General features: G+C 53.6%; 7 protein-coding genes across 7 annotated transcripts; 4 read left to right on the forward strand and 3 right to left on the reverse strand.

Annotated features, from left to right (window-relative positions):
• Positions 1-2,640: 2,640 nt before the first annotated feature.
• On the forward strand, positions 2,641-3,054 carry LRP88_10467 (uncharacterized protein; the record flags this gene model as incomplete). Its single annotated transcript, XM_083246925.1, has 1 exon — positions 2,641-3,054. The coding sequence occupies one exon, from the start codon at positions 2,641-2,643 to the stop codon at positions 3,052-3,054; it is 414 nt and encodes a 137-aa protein (XP_083098038.1).
• Positions 3,055-5,053: 1,999 nt separating this feature from the next.
• Positions 5,054-7,250, reverse strand: LRP88_10468 (P-loop containing nucleoside triphosphate hydrolase protein; the record flags this gene model as incomplete). The annotated part of the gene is made up of 3 exons (XM_083246926.1): positions 5,054-6,270; positions 6,346-6,978; positions 7,040-7,250. The coding sequence occupies 3 exons, from the start codon at positions 7,248-7,250 to the stop codon at positions 5,054-5,056; spliced, it is 2,061 nt and encodes a 686-aa protein (XP_083098039.1).
• Positions 7,251-7,598: 348 nt separating this feature from the next.
• On the forward strand, positions 7,599-8,880 carry LRP88_10469 (mitochondrial biogenesis AIM24-domain-containing protein; the record flags this gene model as incomplete). The annotated part of the gene is made up of 3 exons (XM_083246927.1): positions 7,599-7,782; positions 7,840-7,958; positions 8,011-8,880. The coding sequence occupies 3 exons, from the start codon at positions 7,599-7,601 to the stop codon at positions 8,878-8,880; spliced, it is 1,173 nt and encodes a 390-aa protein (XP_083098040.1).
• A 1,254-nt stretch (positions 8,881-10,134) lies between these two features.
• LRP88_10470 (major facilitator superfamily domain-containing protein) lies at positions 10,135-11,670 on the forward strand (the record flags this gene model as incomplete). Its single annotated transcript, XM_083246928.1, has 3 exons — positions 10,135-10,569; positions 10,617-11,191; positions 11,244-11,670. The coding sequence occupies 3 exons, from the start codon at positions 10,135-10,137 to the stop codon at positions 11,668-11,670; spliced, it is 1,437 nt and encodes a 478-aa protein (XP_083098041.1).
• A 1,149-nt stretch (positions 11,671-12,819) lies between these two features.
• LRP88_10471 (uncharacterized protein) lies at positions 12,820-13,606 on the reverse strand (the record flags this gene model as incomplete). The annotated part of the gene is made up of 4 exons (XM_083246929.1): positions 12,820-12,923; positions 12,971-13,159; positions 13,213-13,332; positions 13,396-13,606. 4 exons carry the CDS (start codon positions 13,604-13,606, stop codon positions 12,820-12,822), a joined length of 624 nt encoding a protein of 207 aa, XP_083098042.1.
• A 649-nt stretch (positions 13,607-14,255) lies between these two features.
• Positions 14,256-15,386, forward strand: LRP88_10472 (tRNA (guanine(9)-N(1))-methyltransferase; the record flags this gene model as incomplete). Its single annotated transcript, XM_083246930.1, has 1 exon — positions 14,256-15,386. One exon carries the CDS (start codon positions 14,256-14,258, stop codon positions 15,384-15,386), a length of 1,131 nt encoding a protein of 376 aa, XP_083098043.1.
• Positions 15,387-15,484: 98 nt separating this feature from the next.
• Positions 15,485-17,117, reverse strand: LRP88_10473 (DNA primase subunit PRI1; the record flags this gene model as incomplete). Its single annotated transcript, XM_083246931.1, has 4 exons — positions 15,485-16,100; positions 16,149-16,595; positions 16,646-16,840; positions 16,894-17,117. The coding sequence occupies 4 exons, from the start codon at positions 17,115-17,117 to the stop codon at positions 15,485-15,487; spliced, it is 1,482 nt and encodes a 493-aa protein (XP_083098044.1).
• Between the last annotated feature and the right edge of the window lie 330 nt (positions 17,118-17,447).

Genomic DNA, 17,447 nt, shown 5'->3' on the forward strand with positions numbered 1-17,447 from the left:
ATAGTCAGAGAGTAGACGGTCCGTAGAGCGAGAAACAGAGTTTAAAGCAATGGCATCCGTCAGTCATGCTAGCTCATGGCTTGACCCCGTTATGGAAGCCGGCCGTCTTCTGGCAAAACAGCCAAGGCTGCAAGGCTCCTCTCTCGGTAGGCTAATGTCATGGACAGACACAGAGGGATCGGATAACTTACTCGAGATTCGAAAGAGGGGAAAGATGGTCAGTGTTGCACGTGGGAGGCTGGGATCGCCTGACTCTGGAAAGGGAAAGGGTCTCTCTGCAAGAGCATGAGCCATGGTTGCAGCACGCAAGTGAGGCCATACCCGATGCAGCATGTGCGATGAACCATGCGCTGGCCGCTGGTGGGACAAGGGGCCCCGGGGGCCAGAGGGGAAAGCTACCAGCATCATCCATTATTCCCTGAGGATGAGATTCCTCTACGGTGGAAGGCCTGAGTGTCTGTGCGTTCAAGGGGTAAAGAGGGGGAGGAAGAAACTTGACTGTTGAAGACATTTGCTTGGTAACCATGATCAAGCTGGAACGTAAATAGCATTGCTTCGTGTTCAGACTTTGACAGCTCTCGCCTGACGTAATGAGACTGTGTGGCAGATGGAAGACAAATCCTCATTGATCCATCTAAAATCTCATATTGACTCGACAGCAGCAGCCACAGCCACGACACGACACGACACATCTCGTGAATTATTTCTGGCAGCAGACAAACCATCGTCTCATCTCATCCGCTGACGGGGGATCACCATACAGATGGAGGCTTCTGTGGGTACTGACTCGCCGCAACCATGTGGTCTTTTTTCTCTCTCTCGCGTGGAAGCCCTCCTCCCGCTGTCCATTCCTCTTTCCAGGAACCGACAGACCCTTCCGCAGACTCCATGGGAGATGGAACCTTGGAACTTTTCAGTTGGTGTGCCCCCTGCGTCAACCCGCCAACGCCAAAACATGGCGGCGTCCCAATTAGCGCTTCCGGGCGCTGGGCCTCAGGGATGGCTCCAGCTTGCGCCGGCCGGTGGGTAGCGTTAGGTGGGCGCTATCCCGAATACGGCCCGTGGTCGCCACGCTTTCGTGAGCTGTGGAGAGTGGGAAAAGCTTCTCAGCGATTACGAGTTGACCAGAGGAGGATGGATCCTTGACAGATGGGACGAACGAACGAGAGTGAGCTTGGACACGCGCGCGCGAGGCAATGCAGGCTTTATTTTATTTTAATTATTCTGTCTGCTGAGTGCAGGTTTTGCAGCGTGGCATTGTCAGAGAGGGCTGACGGTTGTAATTATAGCAATAGACTCGTATACTCGGTAGCGAGCTCTGACTGTTGTATGCTTGCACTCTGGTGATTGATTCCATCCCGTCTTTGCACCAATGCTGGGCAAGCCTCTTCTAGACCTTCAGGCCTTCCTTGCCCTTTCCCCTCTGGTCCAATACCCCGACATCCACTACTCCGGGCCCAGGTTCCTCCCAGCCTCACCACGGCTTCCATCCCTATGTAGGTTGCATCTTCCACGCACGCACTCTTCCTCTGCCCACGAAGGACGCATCCTCAAGGGGCGGGTCCAACGTTTTGGTTGCAGAAATCCCGAGCCTCTCAGCGGCTGCTCGACTCAACGCATGGAACGTCCTGCAGCTCGACTCGCATGGCACCCATGACACCCCATGGATGAGAAGACCCAGCCTAGCCTCTCAAGGCCCAGTCAGCGGCCCCCATAACCCATCGAGGATCCCACCCGAACCCACCTTCCGGGTCTCCCCCTGCTTGGCCTCATGCCCTCCTCCCCGGCGCCGACCCAAGAAGCCAACCTCGCGGCCGCGGACGCGGAGAGAGGCTAGCAGGAGTTGTCTGTAGCGCCTGAAGAGCCTGAAGATGGATGGACGGGACCTGGACCGTCTCCTCTCCAGTTGCCCCCCGGGCCCCATACCCCCTAACCTGCTGCTGCACTCGGTAGGTCACTGACCCCCTGGCCCCCTGCCTTCCATGCCCTGCACTGGCTTGCCTTGCCCCAGCACGTCTTATCATCCATTCCACTTCCTCCCTCTCGTCTCGACCTCTCACTCTCTCTCCTCGCAACCCTTCTTCTACCCCCCGTCGCCCACTCCCGTCCACTCATTCATTTGATCTGATCTACTTCTTGGACCTCGACAAGGAAACAACATTCCAGGCGATTTGCTTCCTTTTGCTCACGACGTCCTCCCCATACTTTCCTTTTAATACTGCACCCTCCCAGCCAACCAATCACCAACAACAAGTCGCCTGTCGCAACGCAACAAAACAAAAGCCAGTCAAAGCGGTCTCATCAACGCGAAAGCATCCATCAGCTCAAAACCGGCCCGCCCCCTTTCCGGACAAGGTCAAGACAAGACAATTCAAGACACCTGTCCCGAGACGAAACATACCTGCAAAGAAATCGACACGAAACGCACGCACAGCACTGCACGGCATTGACTTGGTCTGCGGTACTTGGCCTCTAATCTCCACATATTCCTCAGCGACGATCCCCCCAACCTCCCTCGACGCGCACGTCTTGACCGAGATATCCGATATCTTGAAACAGTCGCCCAGTCATTAACACGGGCTCTCTCTCGACATTGAACTCAACCTCTACAACTTAAACCTTTTCAAACCAACCGCAACAATGGGCAAGAGTCTTATGGACAAGATCCAGGCCAAGCTGGAGCTCTTCCGTCTGGAGCAACGCTACACCCGCCGCCGTCACCGACGTTCCACCTTCGTCTCCAACGCTGTCTACGTTGACGGAGAGTACGTTTACCAGACTCCCAACAGCACTGGCTCCTCGTCGGGATCCTCCAACATGGACGCTCTCCACGGCGACAAGGCCGGCAACAGCTCCTCATCCACGCCCACCACTGGCACCCTCGAGGGCGGCCACTTCCCTTCGGAGTTCCAAGCGCCACAGCAGCAACCGCAGCCGACGAGCGCTGAGCGCAAGCGTCTAAACCGCTTCAGCTCCATCCCACACTTTGGCGGATCATCCTTCAACAAGGAGATGCCCAGCATCCAAGAGCGAAGGAGCAGCATGATCCGATGAACGAGTCACGGACAATAAAGATGAAAAAAAAGAAAAGAAACCACAAAAAAACATATCATCAAATTCATGCAACCCTCTCTGTACGACTGACGGGATCTGGCGCAAAGCAAACGATGAGGAGCTTGGGCGTGATTCAGGCGCAGGCGTAGCATGGAAGGCGCAACAAAAGCGTGAGCATGGACGCGACACGAGATGAGATGGACGGATGGAACTTGACGGATACCCCCATTTTTGAGGCTTCTTGACGGCGACAGGAGAGTCGTCGACGTCTTTGGTCTTGAGAAACCATTTTTACCACTTTTTGGATCAGCAGAAACGTTTCAGCTGGTCTTTTTAACGACTTAACACTTCTTGGTTACCACTTTTCCCCCCAGTCCCGCCTGCTTCTCCCTCCTCCAGCTGAGCACTCTGATGAGGCAACTTGCTGGACATTCGGAAGAGGAACAGCAGAGCTTTACAGTTGGACGTGCCGACGGTATCACCGAACCTACCTAATTTTCCTTGTGGGCGTTGTTTTTTATCTTTGTCTTATTCTACCTACCTACCATACCATTCTTGCTCAGTTTCCCCATGGATGTAGGGAAACAGCATGGCTTGTGTATCTATCTATCTTAGAGCTGATGGGCAACTGTCGGGCGCTGCTGCAAACCTGTACATAGCATCAAAAATGCACATGCAGGCGGGGGTTCGGGTTGGGGTTCATGAGGAATGGACTTTGGCTGTGTGTGGACATTTCCACCCAATGAATTACAAGAACCATCATGTTCAACCTTGTTTTTACGGATATGTGCTGTCACTGAAGTGATGTGATGCGTCTGGGTCGTAGAGGTATGACGTGCTTGACAGTACGGTTATACATGATTTCCCCGTCAACGATAAAGTCAAATTCGTGGTTGTCGCCGATACGAGATTCCATCGAGATTTCTCCAACGGTGTGGTCTTGTCCCGTCTGATCAACGCCACTGACCGTTGGACCCGAGCCTTGTTTACAGTACAATATCCGGGATCCAGCCACCCAGTGCGTTGTGGTGGGTGTGAAGTGAAAGTCAAAGTCACTTGTGATCCAGGGCAGACATGCGTCGTCAGTGTACATGACGTACCTACCAGTCGTGTCCAGCTTGGTCCGAAGACACCCAGAAGGATACTGCAAGCAAGTAACTTCAGCCTTCACCGGAGCTTGGGTTTATCATTTTTTAAGCTGACTTCTTTGTGCCTTTGAGTTTCTCTGTGGAGATGAATGGATGTGTAAAACAAGCAGCTTGTTATAAATTAAGCAATATTACTGCATCTTTTAAGATTAAAACTATTTCTATATAATACTTCGAGAACTCGAGCCTCCTTCGCTTTGACACAAAGAAGCAAACCTAAACAAGCTCAAGTAATTAGGTAGCTCACCACGTGAGGTTTGTTCAAGATTGCGTGGGTCCGAGTGACGATCTCATCCTGCCTTGCATCTCTCGGGTCAGCAAAAGAAAACATGATCACGACACACGAGACAACGGGGAAAAATCTCACTTCATCACTCCACACACAGACAAGTCATCGGCGACTTTTTCATCCTTCTCGGCAGTCATGGGAGCTAAAAATAACGGTCCGCAGTCTTTGTTGTCTTTTGTATGCAAGTCATTGGTGAGCTCATCCTCCAACCCTATAGCATGGATGCCAAGCCATGGATCACAGATGATGAGCTGTCAATCCTGCATAGTCAAGATACAAGTTACACAGGTTTCTACGATTTACAGGGAATTCATTCCGATACATTCACGAGGTGCGACCTTTTAAATGGGAATCCGAATAAAGCATTAAACACCTATATCGACGGCTGCATGCAACAGCCGTCATGCAACCACACAGTATACAAAATCAATCTCAACAAGCAAAACTCCTCAAAACGCCCTGCCATGCATGCCGCTCGCTTTCCAATGCACCAGTCCAACCGAACAGGGTATACGGTATCAAACCAGACGCATCAATCCATCCGCTAGACGCCGCACCACGCCTAAGCCACCAATCCCTCGTACGCCCTCTCGACAGTCCGGCTTCCCATGCCTGGCACCGTCCTTAGCTGTGCAAGACTCTCGATCCGGCCACCGGCCTCATCTCCATCCACCAGGTCGAGGTAGTCTACCAGGTCACGGGCCTTCTTGGCACCGAAGCCGACGAGGCTTCGGATCTGAGTGAGATCGCGCGAGTTGACAATGTCAAGGAGCTGCTGCGTGCGAGGAGACGCAGGGCCCTCATCGTCACCAGAGAGGAGGGACTTTGTGTTCAGAGCCTTCACCTTGAGCTTGCGAGACTTGGACTTGGTACGGGCACCCTCCTCCTCGTCCACATCTGCCTCGGCGGTTTCATAGTCGCCATCGGCATCATCGTAGACGGGTCTTCGCTTCCTGCGGGGAGACTCTCGATGCTCAGAACCCGAGTGAGCACCACCATTCAACCGCGTCCGTAGCCTCTCAATCTTGCTGATGAGCTTTGCCTGTCCTGGGAAGAAGGGCAGAGCCATCTCGTACATCTTCAGGGCGGCCGCGTCCTCACCCCGTTCCTTGTGCTGCCGAGCAGCCAGCAGGAACCTCAGTCCATCCGACTTGGCGTCATCCCGCCACTCCTCGCTGTCAATTCGCCTCTCCAAAGCCTCCAGACGCTTCTGAACCGCCTCGCTAATCTCAGGCTGGACTGAAGGTGGCGGGTGAGCATCCTTCTCAGCCGCCACACGCGCGGCGAGGATCTCGCTGACCTTCTTCTCAACCATGGCCTCGATCTGAGCCGCAGACACCGTAATGGATGCTGGGGCTGTTGGCCTTGAGATCTTACTGGGCCTTACGAGAGTCTCATTCTCAGAGGGTCTCTTGGTTGGGTTGGTTCGGCGAGTCAGGTTGGAGCTCACCAGAGGGCGAGTGGCAGGTGCCGGCTTCGTCTTGTCCGTGTAGACGCTAAAGGCCTTGACGGGCTTGTTGGCCTCAGCAGCCTTGTTAGCTTCGGCGGCCTTGTTAGCGATATTGCCATTGTGAACGTTGTGGACGTTGGCAAGAGGTCGCAACGGCTGACGCTGAACATTGGAGCCAGACAAGTTGGAGTTCGTCCTAGGAACTTGCTTGTAGACAATCTCGTTCTCAATCTCTCGGACTTCGATACGCTTCGCGCGGGAGCTGACGTTGAGACTGCTGAGGGTATCGAGGTGGTAGCTTCGGAGAGGAGCGAGGTTCAGAATCATGACTGTGATGCCATTGTTCTGGCCCAAGGATAAGATGCGCGTCATCTTGGACTCCCGGTACGGAATTCTTCGGTCACCGCGGCCGATGGCATCAATACACTGGCTCAGGACGAAGAGACTCTTGTTGATGGCAGCAGATTCCACCAGTCTCTCCTTTCCATTGTCAGTGCGACGGTTGTCCTCAGATCCAGCCAAGTCAATGGCCGACGCAGTGCTCTCCCGAACCATGTCTCCAGTCGTCTGGGTCAGCTTGACGCGGAGAATGGCGTGGCTGCGACTGCTGTGGGCATTGAGCTTGGTGGCTGCCGTGACGCGGTTGTTGTTGGCCTCGATGTACATCTTCTCAAAGTCCTTGAGGTCCTCGCATGCTCGCTCCGACAGACCGACAACAACCGTCCTGCCATTGGCCTCGGCTCGCAGCGGCAGCCCAGTAGGAGTCCGCTTCTCAGGAGGCTCGAGGAGGTCGTAGACCTTGTCGTTGTAGATCTCGTAGTACGACAGGGCAACCTGGACGGTTGTCTCACCCTGTGAGTCCTTCATGATCTTCTTGCCTCTCCTGAACACATTGCTGAGCAGCCGGGGAATCACCCCTCGGTCGGCCAGCTTCAGACCGCCTCGCATCGTGTGCGTCTTTCCCGTTCCGGTGACACCGTAGGCGAATATCGTGACATCGTAGCCTTGGAAAAGGGACTTGAGGTGTGGCGCCACTGCTCAAGTCAACACACGACACGATACAAGCAAAAACAAACTGTGGAACTTTTTAGAGCGCACCTTCGGCAGTAAACAGACCCTCCTGGTTGACGTTCTGGTCGTAGACGCCATTGAAGGCGAACGAGAACTCCTCACCATTATTCTTTGGGTTGGGGATCTTGACGATGGTGTTTGGCGCGCCAGGCTCCGCGCTGTCTGCCCTGACAATGATCTCCTTCTCGAGCTCCTTCTCGAGCAGCGGCCGTATCCTGGCTACAACGCGGACACTCATGGCTTCGGATGGATTGGTCGACAGGGACGGGTGCGGGTGGGTGATAGCGTAAGGTGGTATAAGGAAGCAAGGAAGAAGCAGAGCTTGTTTTGAGATGGGCGGTTGTCAGCCTACGGATCTGGCCGCATGGGAAGATTAGTGAAGATTGCTATTGCTAGGATCCTTCGCACGTCCGTTGCGGTCAGCGTTGACATGCTGGGGTAGCAACCTCGCTTGCAATATACACTACGGTTGGCACGACAACGAGGCACGTGACGCGGGAAAAGCCGCTAGCATCATTCAGAGTTGGACATGGGATATGCTTCACATGAGATATACCCAGCTCTTGTGAGCTCATATCCCACCACAATGCGAGGCCAATTGCCGCTGCTAAGGACGGCGCGCGGCCTGCGACTCCTGCGGCCGACGCTGCCACCGCCGTCGTACGTCTGCACCCAATGCCGGGCGATCCAGATCAGCGCCGCCCCAAGCACCGAGACGCCCAAGGCCGGCGCTGATGCTTTCGGAGCTCTGGAGACGAGGGATCCCGCCGGTATGCCACGCCATTGAGGTACTATGCAGTAAAATTTCTAACCGGAATCGGCTGCAGATGCTCGATTCGAGGTCCTCGGCGCTCCATACTCGCTGCTGTCGGTGACGCTGTCGGCGTCGCAGAAGTTGTACACTCGGAGGGGCACACTGGTTGCTGTCGCCGGCAAGCCTGATAGTGTAGGCAATTACCTCCCGGGAAGAGGATAGAATGGCTGCTAATTATCCCCAGGCTCAATCCACGCTGTCAATTCTGAATCCCGCCACACGAGCCTTCCTCGGAGTCCCGTTCCTTTATCAGCGCATTTCGGCTACGACGCCCATCACGGCATTGATCGCAACCAAGTCGCCCACGACCACTTTTACGGTCCTTCACCTCGATGGAACGACAGACTGGATGGTTTCTCAGCGGAATGCGCTGCTCGCCTGGACCGGACACACACTCTCTCCCTCTGCGCGCCTCCAGACCGGACTCACGCTGGCGCATTGGGGCAACACCCATCTGACCGGACGAGGACTCGCCGCTCTGTCAGCGCCGGGACAGATCTACGAGCTCACTTTGAAGGAGGGCGAGGAGTTTGTGGCGCATCCCGGCAGTGTCGTCGCCTACACGGTGGGAAGACATCCCCCGCAGCCTTTCCGGTTCAAGAGCAACAGCCTGAGGATCCAGGTCCCCTCGCTGTCGAGGTGGATCCCGGAAGCCGAGTGGATGAAGACTGTCCGCAGCTCGGAGGCTTACAAGTTCTTGGCACGGGCACTCTACAGCTTGCGCACGGCGACTCGGAGGACCATCTGGGGCGACCGGCTGTTTCTGCAGTTCCACGGGCCGAGCCGGATCCTCATGTCGAGCCGAGGTGTGCGCGCCTCTGACGTGCTCACCAATAGACAGGTGGATGAGATTGCTGATGCTCCTGCCGGTGTGCTTGCGCAGGCGTTGGAGCTGACCAACAAGCCGAAGCTGTCAGACGGATCTACGTCCAAGACTTCTTCTGTCGAGTCTGCCAAGGAGGGTGAGGTAACAGGTATTCATGTTACACCAGCTGAGAAGGACGGCAAGGTCAAGTTTGAGGATGACAAGGACCTCAAGGAGTTTATCCGATGAGAGGAAGAGAGAGTAGAAAAGTAACAAGTGATATTGAGGGTACGAGAAAGGAGGCAGGCATACAAGCAAGGCCTTTGATATCATCTGACATGTACCATTACCAATTCATAGAGAATAAGCCCATTGCGTGTGTATCAATATCAAACGGTCATGATGACTTGTGGAATAGGGTAAATGGCCTGTATTGCAGTTTTGGGGATCCTGGTTGATGCAGCTGCAGCTGATGAGATTACTTGGTATATTACCCACCCCAGGATAAGAAGAAAAGTCTCCAAGAGGATGAAAAGTTGCCGAAATTATGAATCTGCAAGTGAGAGAAGAGAATCTGCAATAGGTAGGTAGTGAGGATGGCCTTTGAAGCATTCGGCGTATTGACGTTCCCCACTCGGATCCGAGCGGGCTATTTTACCCGGAACACGGATACGTACCTACCACGTTCATGACCGACTCTCCGTATCAAAAAGAAAGACAAGCGTGGTTTTTATTGTTTTGTAAGCTTCAGAGATTATGCAATGGAGCATCTCTTTGCGTGAGGCCTTCTATTGGTTGATCTTCACACGTTTCTGGCCTAGTTTCCTTCTTCGCGACTCGGCCTTTCGCTCTTTGCTGTTGGAGCCGAGAGTTGTTTTCAGCCCTACAGAGGATTTTCTGGGGTGTATTTGGTGGTGATGAGCTCCAGCTCCAGTGTCTGTTTGCTCTGTTTTCTATGATTTGTCTGTATTAATTCGCTAATAAAGACCTGCATCTCTGTACCTGATCACGTATCTACTCTTCTCCCCGGGCTTTAAACACACCACGTCCTTAAACCCGAAGCCATGAAGCGGAATTACACCCATCGCTTCATCAAGTAAACCCGATCGAGCCATAGACGGGGGGTGGAGAGAGGCCAGGAGACAATTCCCCGGCCCTTGGAGTTAACTTCTGACCGAGCCGAGCGGGAGATGGGAGTCCACACGCACCCACTTCCCACCCCCGGCTCCACGGCGTCGATCCTGGGGGTCGGCCTGGGTCCTCGCGTAAGGTGCGCGAGACCGAGAGGAGCTGGATTGGATTGTGAATTGTTGATATATATCTTTGTTTCGCCTCTTCAAGGTTTGATGGTGTGTTGATCTCATACCGTCTCATCTCATCTACACCATCACTGGCATCACGAGTTGACCTCTGCCAGACTAATCGGATTATAAACAACAAACACAACCAAATTCAGCTCCTCCAACTACACATTGACTTCCTCCCCTTATAAGAACAGCAGCCATGCCTGGCTCAACAATCTCATCGTCCTCCGAGACGGTCAACGAAAAAGCCTCTGTCAAAAACACGGAAAAGCCAGACCCCCAACCCTACGCCAGCACATCCCTCCAAATCATCCCCTCCCAAAATGACGACGCCAACGCAAACGTCCACCCAGAGCCCTCCAACGCGGCCGAGGCCGACATCGAAAAGGCCCAGCCAGCTCCTCCAGGTCCGCCTCCCGGCATGGCACCGGCCGACTTCCCGGATGGCGGACTAGAAGCTTGGCTTGTCGTCTTTGGAGGGTGGTGTTCGTTGTTTTGCACGTTTGGACTTATCAACTGTGTTGGTGTCTTTCAAAAGTATTACCTTTCTGGTCCTCTCAGGGGGTACAATAGCTCTACCGTGAGCTGGATTCTATCAGTCGAGGTCTTTTTCATGATCTTTTGTGGTGCCATTGTACGTCCTCCTCTCCCCTTACTCTTATATCTTGTTAACTCCTTCAGTTCGGTCGGCTCTTTGATGTCTACGGCCCCAAGTACCTCCTCTACCTTGGCACCGTAGCCTACGTCTTCGGCCTTATGATGGTGTCCCTCTCGACATCGTACTACCAAATCTTTCTCTCGCAGTCCATCGTGGCCGCCATCGGCTCCAGCGCCGTCTTCAACGCCAGCATGTCGTCCCTCGTCACTTGGTTCTTCCGTCGTCGTGCCGCCGCCTTTGGCATCATGGTTTCTGGCTCGTCCCTCGGTGGTGTCGTCCTGCCCATCATGATGGACAAGATGATCAAGGAGGTTGGATTCCCCTGGATGATGCGCACCATGGCCTTCATGTTCCTCTTCCTGCTTGGCATCTCGTGCCTCACTGTCAAGTCCCGTCTGCCGCCTCGCCCGAAGCCATTCGTCTTTATGGAGTACATCAATGGTCTTCGAGAGCCTCGCATGGCCATTACCGTCATTGGATTCTTCTTCTTCATGTGGGGCATGTTCCTCCCTTTCAACTATGTCCTTCTCCAGGCTGAGGCTGCGGGAATGTCTCCGACCCTGATCCCCTACCTGCTGCCTATCCTGAACGCTGTGAGGTGAGTTGTCCTGAGGTTCACCAGCCGTAAGCCTTTACTAACTCAATGTTAGCATCCTGGGTCGTATCATTCCCGGCATCATCGCCGACAAGCTTGGTCGATACAACGTCATGATCTTCATCACCCTCATCTCGGGCCTCTTCTGTCTCTGCATCTGGATCCCCGTCAAGGACACGGCCGGCATCCTCGTCTTTGCCATCATCTTTGGCTTCTCTTCGGGTGGTTACATCAGTTTGGCGCCCACACTCATCGCTCAGATCTCCGACATTCGTCAGATTGGCACACGTGTCGGTGCTGCTTTCGCCCTCCAGTCCTTCGGTGCTCTGACGGGTAGCCCTATCGGTGGTGCTATCGTCTCGGCCCAGAATGGCGACTATTTGGGTCTGCAGCTGTTTTGCGGAGTTGCTATGCTCATTGGCTGTGTTGCGTTTGTCGCTGCTCGCTATGTGCAGGTCGGCTTCAAGATGGTCAAGATTTGACCACTCCTCATTTCTTGGACATACAGAAAATGGACAAGTCTTTAATGGTCATTATTGGACAGAGGAATAGGTTGTATATGATTCGGAACAACACAACACGGCGCTGGTTTTGGTTACACATGTGTCATGAAAACAAAATAGGCTTGGAAAGGGAGGGCTAGATACCCAGTACAGGATAGAGACGGGCAAGTTGATTCTTGCATATAATATGATGGAATACATGTTAGAATATGAGTGCACCAGTGACTATGCTTTTGGTTGTTGTTGCGGAACATATAGGAAGGAGATTATCGAGTTTCCAGACAAGACAGGGTTTATGTGGTAGTAAACATATTGAAGCTATCATCAAAGTCAGCAAAGAACTACAACGAGCTGCTGATGTAAATGGATAGAACAAGAAATGAATTCTCAGGATGTAGATATTGTGAGCGTTGGAATCATTAAAATTCATAAACAGCCTCTGACTCGGTAGATCATCATAGAACAAGGGGGAGTGAAAGGGAATTGGGAATCAAGTTAATACGTACCAATTCACGAGATCGGGGCAGTTTATGACTGCAAATAGAAAACTAGACAAACTTTTCTGGTCAGCAACAAAGACAACCATAACGATAGAACATATTAAGCGTTGGGGACAGGTAATCAGGATGTAGATATTGTGAGCGTTGGAATCATTAATTCATAAACAGCCTCTGACTCATGAATCATCATAACAAGGGGATGTAAATGGAAAAGAATTAAGATGGAACATACCATGATCCAAGAGTTCAGACTCTTGTAGCTGTGAGTGTACAGTCAAGAAAGACACCTGAACTGGGTCAGCAACTGCCAAAGACAGCAATCAAACGACTAATTGAAAGTATGGGTGCTCAGGATGTAGATATTGACGAGTGTTGTAATCATTAAGATCATAAACAGCCTCTGACTCCTTGAATCATCATAGCAGGGAGGGGAATGGTAATGTTGAAGGGGGTGTCAGGATATGTAAACGTACCTTGGAAGCAACCTGTCTTGTCCAAGCGTGAGCAGGCACAGTCTCAGAGCCGCACATGGAACAAAACAAAACTCCAATTCTCTAGTGTAGCACCTCTTCTTCGCCCAGAAGAGTTATGTACAATCGCTTCCGTCCCGCTCGCCCGCTTGCCTTGCTCATTGGCTACCGGCAATAGTCGCGTTGACAGGGTTAACCTCGAATCCGTACTTCTCCTTGAGGCGCTCTGCCCTCCGCTCGTCGTATCCGGGGGGTTGGATACCTGCTGCTGTGAGAATGGAATCATGGCTATAGCTGTGCGCGACTTACCTCGGCCCTCGCCAATCTCCGAGATGGTCTGCTCAAGCGGCAATCGAGTCGTCCGTCGGACCGTCTCCTTGCGCTCGAAAGTATCGTCCTCCTTCTTGAAGGTGTCGTATCGGTTGCCAAGGTAGTAGAACATGCCCTGGAAAACACCAATGGACGCACCCAGGCCCACGACGACGGGCATTCTCCTCGCTGCTGCATGTCAGATGTGACTTCTCGTGCGAATTGGATATCGGGGACCGTACAGGGAAGACCGAGGACGGCACCCATCATGAAACCACCAAAGCCGGCCGACCAGGGATCGTTCTCCTCGCGGAGGTTCATGGCGGTTCGGGAAAAGAAGACGTAGGCGGCGGGAGCGGCAGCTAGACGACCTAATTAGCACCCCAGATGGACCAATTGACAAGCTCAAGACGTGGAATGCATACTGGCGAGGCCAATGATGGGGGCGCCGCGGGTAAAGACGCTCAGGGCGCCGACGTTTGTCTTTGCCAGGGCGTTGCGGATCGAGGCGATGAAGAGACCACTGGCGCCGCCGACGAGGCCGGCCTTGGCGGTGTCGTCGAGGACATCGTAGGGCTTGAAGACGGTGGAGGGCTCGAAGTGAGCCCGGGGAGTCGCGCTCTTCGGGTGCTCCATGGCGGTTCTGGCTGGCGTCGCTGGCGTCGCTGAGGGGATGCGGGAGCTGTTTTGGTTCTTTGGCCTGAGGTTGAAGCCGAGCTCCCAAGTCTGGAGGATTCAAGAGTGCCTCCACTGAAACACGTGATGTTGGTCATTCAATTGCCTTGCCATGATTGGTCAGATGTCAGGGAGTGAATTTGCAGAGGCCGGTCGGTACGTACCTCTGATAGTGCCCCACCATCAACGACCTCAGTGAGAAAAATCCGCTGTCAAGACAGACTCATTGAGTTTGTCTCTTGCTAAATTCTAATCGAGTTTTCTGACTCGTTTATCAAGGTCTTTATATATGCTTTGAAAGACCATCACTTTGTTTAGTCGTTTCATAAGTTTTTCCCTCGAAAGAAACGCCCTGAACTTCAACATACGACAGTTACAGCCTTTGAAAAGCTCCTGTATAAGAGGATTGTAAGCTCTTACACGTCACTCAAGCTGCCGAGCCTACTTCAGGCCTCGCAGACCCAGAACATCAGATTCCTCAACTCGAGCTTATTTCCTTTACGAAAGCTTGATCACCCTTTTATAAACTCACCTGGACCCTTTGGACGACCTTCGCCTTGAACAGTATCCCAGGCCTTTTTCACCCGGAGGAGGAGGTAAAATGTCTGCCATGGACACAGATTCAACAGAGAGGCCCCCCGTGGACCAAGAGGTCAAAGAAGTGAGCGAAGAGACCAAGACCGCTGCACCCTCAGAAGCCTCAGTCCTCCCCCAAAAGCGACCAGCCGAAGATGACGCTCCCCCCATGTCCAAGAACGCCCTCAAGCGCCTGAGGAAACAGCAAGAATGGGAGGCCGGCAAGGAGGACCGCAAGCAGAAGCGCAAAGAGAACCGCCAGGCCCGCCGCGTCCGCAAGCGCGAGGAAAAGGCCGCCCTCGTCGCCCAGGGCATCGACCCGGACGCCCAGAAGACCCAGAAGCCCCCCTCGGTCAGCGTCCCCGTCTCGCTCATCTTTGACTGCGACTTTGAGCAGTACATGATGGACAAGGAGCTCGTGTCGCTCGGGAGCCAGATCACCAGGTCGTACTCGGAGAACAAGAATGCTCGTTTCCGCACGCACATGTTTGTTTCTGGGTGGAACGGGAAGCTGGCTGCGCGTTTCCATGAGGTGCTGGAGGACAAGCACAAGAACTGGAAGGGCATTGATTTCCTCGAAGGGGATTTCATTGCTTGCGCTGAGGCAGCACGCAAGAAGATGCAGGAAAACGGCGGCAAGATGATCGACCCCCTGCAAAAGAGCCTTGACGAAAAGGTCCCCTGGGAGAGGGACGAGAGGGACCCTTTCCCCATGCCCGACCCTGAGCCCGAGCCGCGAGAAGAGTACAAGGACATTGTGTACCTGTCCTCCGACTCTCCGTACACGCTCGAGCGGCTTGAGCCCAACACGAGCTATGTCATCGGCGGGCTCGTCGACAAGAACCGCGAAAAGGGCTTGTGCTACAAGCGGGCGCGGCAGCTTGGCATCCGGACCGCTCGGCTGCCCATCGGCCAGTACATGGTGATGGCAAGCCGGCAGGTGCTCGCGACGAACCACGTCGTCGAGATCATGCTCAAGTGGCTCGAGTACGAGAACTGGGGTGACGCATTCCTTAGTGTTATCCCTAAGCGAAAGGGAGGACAGCTGAGGCAGCAAGAGGGTGCTTCAGGGGAGGTGGACGAAGATGAGGGCGAGGAGGGCGAGGGTGAAGCTCAAGAGCCTGTCCCTGAAGCAGAGACCGAGGAAGCTGTTTCAAAACCATAGAGCCTATATTATACCATGTGCGCCAGCCAATTTACATAAACACCAAGTCTACCGCATGTGCACAGTGTCATGACGTCCATCCAGCCGTTCATATCTGCTCAAAACTCCATACTGGTATCCTCGCGCTCCCGCTTGACCTTGACATCCTTCTCATCCTTCATTAGCCCATTGACAAAGTGTCTAAACTGCTCGATATACGGCTTCAAGCTCGTCTTTTCCCAATCCGCCGTGCTTTTGTTGGCCTCCTCATCCTCATCACCCTTCCAAGCGTCAATCTCTGCCAGGAGGCCCTGAACCGTAGGTACGCCTAGGGGATCAAAGTCCTCGAGGTTCTTGGTGTTGATGGGTACACAAACGCGGCCTGTTCCGGGGTGAACGACAAAGGGACTCTTGAGCAAATGGTTGAGCTTCTTGCTGACTTCGATATCCAGTCGAGGGTAGGTGTACTCCAGGACAATGTCCTGCTTGGCTTCCAGGAGTTGCCTGGCGTCGAGGTTCTTGCTGGCGCCCGACTTGGCCACGGCATCAATGTCGGCCCATTTTGACGCCGAGGCACGGCCAGGGGCAGCATCCCACTTTCTTCGGAGAGACTCGTTGAGATTCTGGTTGGGGAGGAGTTGTAGTAACTTCTCAGCCTGTTCAGTGGAAGCCCAAGGGTCTTGCACATCGAGGACATCCTCTTGGAAGTGAGTCTTGAGAATCTCCAAACTTCGCCTAAAAGGTGTTAGTAGACATTCTTCCAGTGGTCAAGGCCAGACTTACGCCAAGTGAGGGTGTAACGGCCTCCTCACATTAACCTTCTTCCCACTCTGAGCACCTCCCTTGACCACCTCGAGATAACCCGCAATCGCCCTCCTCTTCTGATCATCCATGCTCCGAACCTTCTTGTCGCACACCCAAGCGTGAGCACCCCTTCGACCCGAGTACACCCACATGATGTGCTTGAAGCCAAAGTCCTCCCGCAGCGCGGCGTCAAGGACCTTGATCGCCATGGTCATGAACTGCCAGCACTTGTTGCAGATGTTGGCCTTGTCGCAGCACGTTCGCACATCGTCGTAGTCTGTCAAATCGATATCGAAGCAGAGTTCCTTGGCGAGGGGTTTGAAACCGGACGACTTGACGAGGGTCTTGCGGTCGCGGGGGTTGGTGGTGTAGACGGGGCCGATTTCGAAACGTGAGGGCATCAGCCGTAGGACGTCCTTGCGAAGCCTGCCGATACAGAGTTAGAGCAGAAGTCTTAATGATAGTAGATAACATACATGTCGGCTGTTGGGAAAGACTGGTATCGAAGGTAGGCATCGTTCGAAAGGGTAAAGGCGAATTCTCGGTTGCCAAAGTCGTTGGTAGGGGTAGGGCTGTGGTTGAGCCACTGGAAAAGGTATCGCCAGGGGAATAGTCGCTGGTAGAAACTGCGCATGACTTCTGGGTCTGAAGCCCTCATGGACATGACATCACTGGCCAACAGTTAGTCTACCTCGCCAGGGTTTAAGAATATTGATGCGCTCACGCTGGCCCTGAAGCAACCTGAGAGCTCTCCTGCGGGGGTGCAGAGCTAGGGAACTCATCATCCGAATCCACATCGTCAAACAAGTCCTCGAGCTGCTTGACATCCTTCTTGGTGTCTTCAGCATCAGCCATGTTGGCATCAGCTTCCGGTGCTGGCGGCGCTGTTCCATTGGAGATGCCCGTTTCCTCCACCGGCTCGTCCTTAACGTTGGCTGGAGATGACATGGCAGGCTGCTTGGAGAAATTGAGATCTCGGCTCCTCTTAGACGTCTTTCGCTGTACGAGTCGACCAATATCGTATCGAATTGAGATTCCAGGCGGCGTTGCTCGTCGTCGTAGTGATGCTAGGAAGATTATGTGGGCGAGGGGTGGAACGCGCCAGGACGCGCCTTTTCGCGTAAAGCGGTTTCTACATTGGGGCATAGGTACGTACCTCACACTTCCATTGATCTGCCACGGCAACGTTCAACTCGCCATCTTTTGGAGTTGACATATTGAACTACCTAGTGTCCCTCGAAGCTTGGTAGGCACCATATTCTCGTAGCTTTTTGTCAA

This window comes from Fusarium phalaenopsidis (assembly GCF_050370095.1).
Source record: "Fusarium phalaenopsidis strain FUZ10S chromosome Unknown contig_32304, whole genome shotgun sequence".
NCBI classification, from domain to species: domain Eukaryota; kingdom Fungi; phylum Ascomycota; class Sordariomycetes; order Hypocreales; family Nectriaceae; genus Fusarium; species Fusarium phalaenopsidis.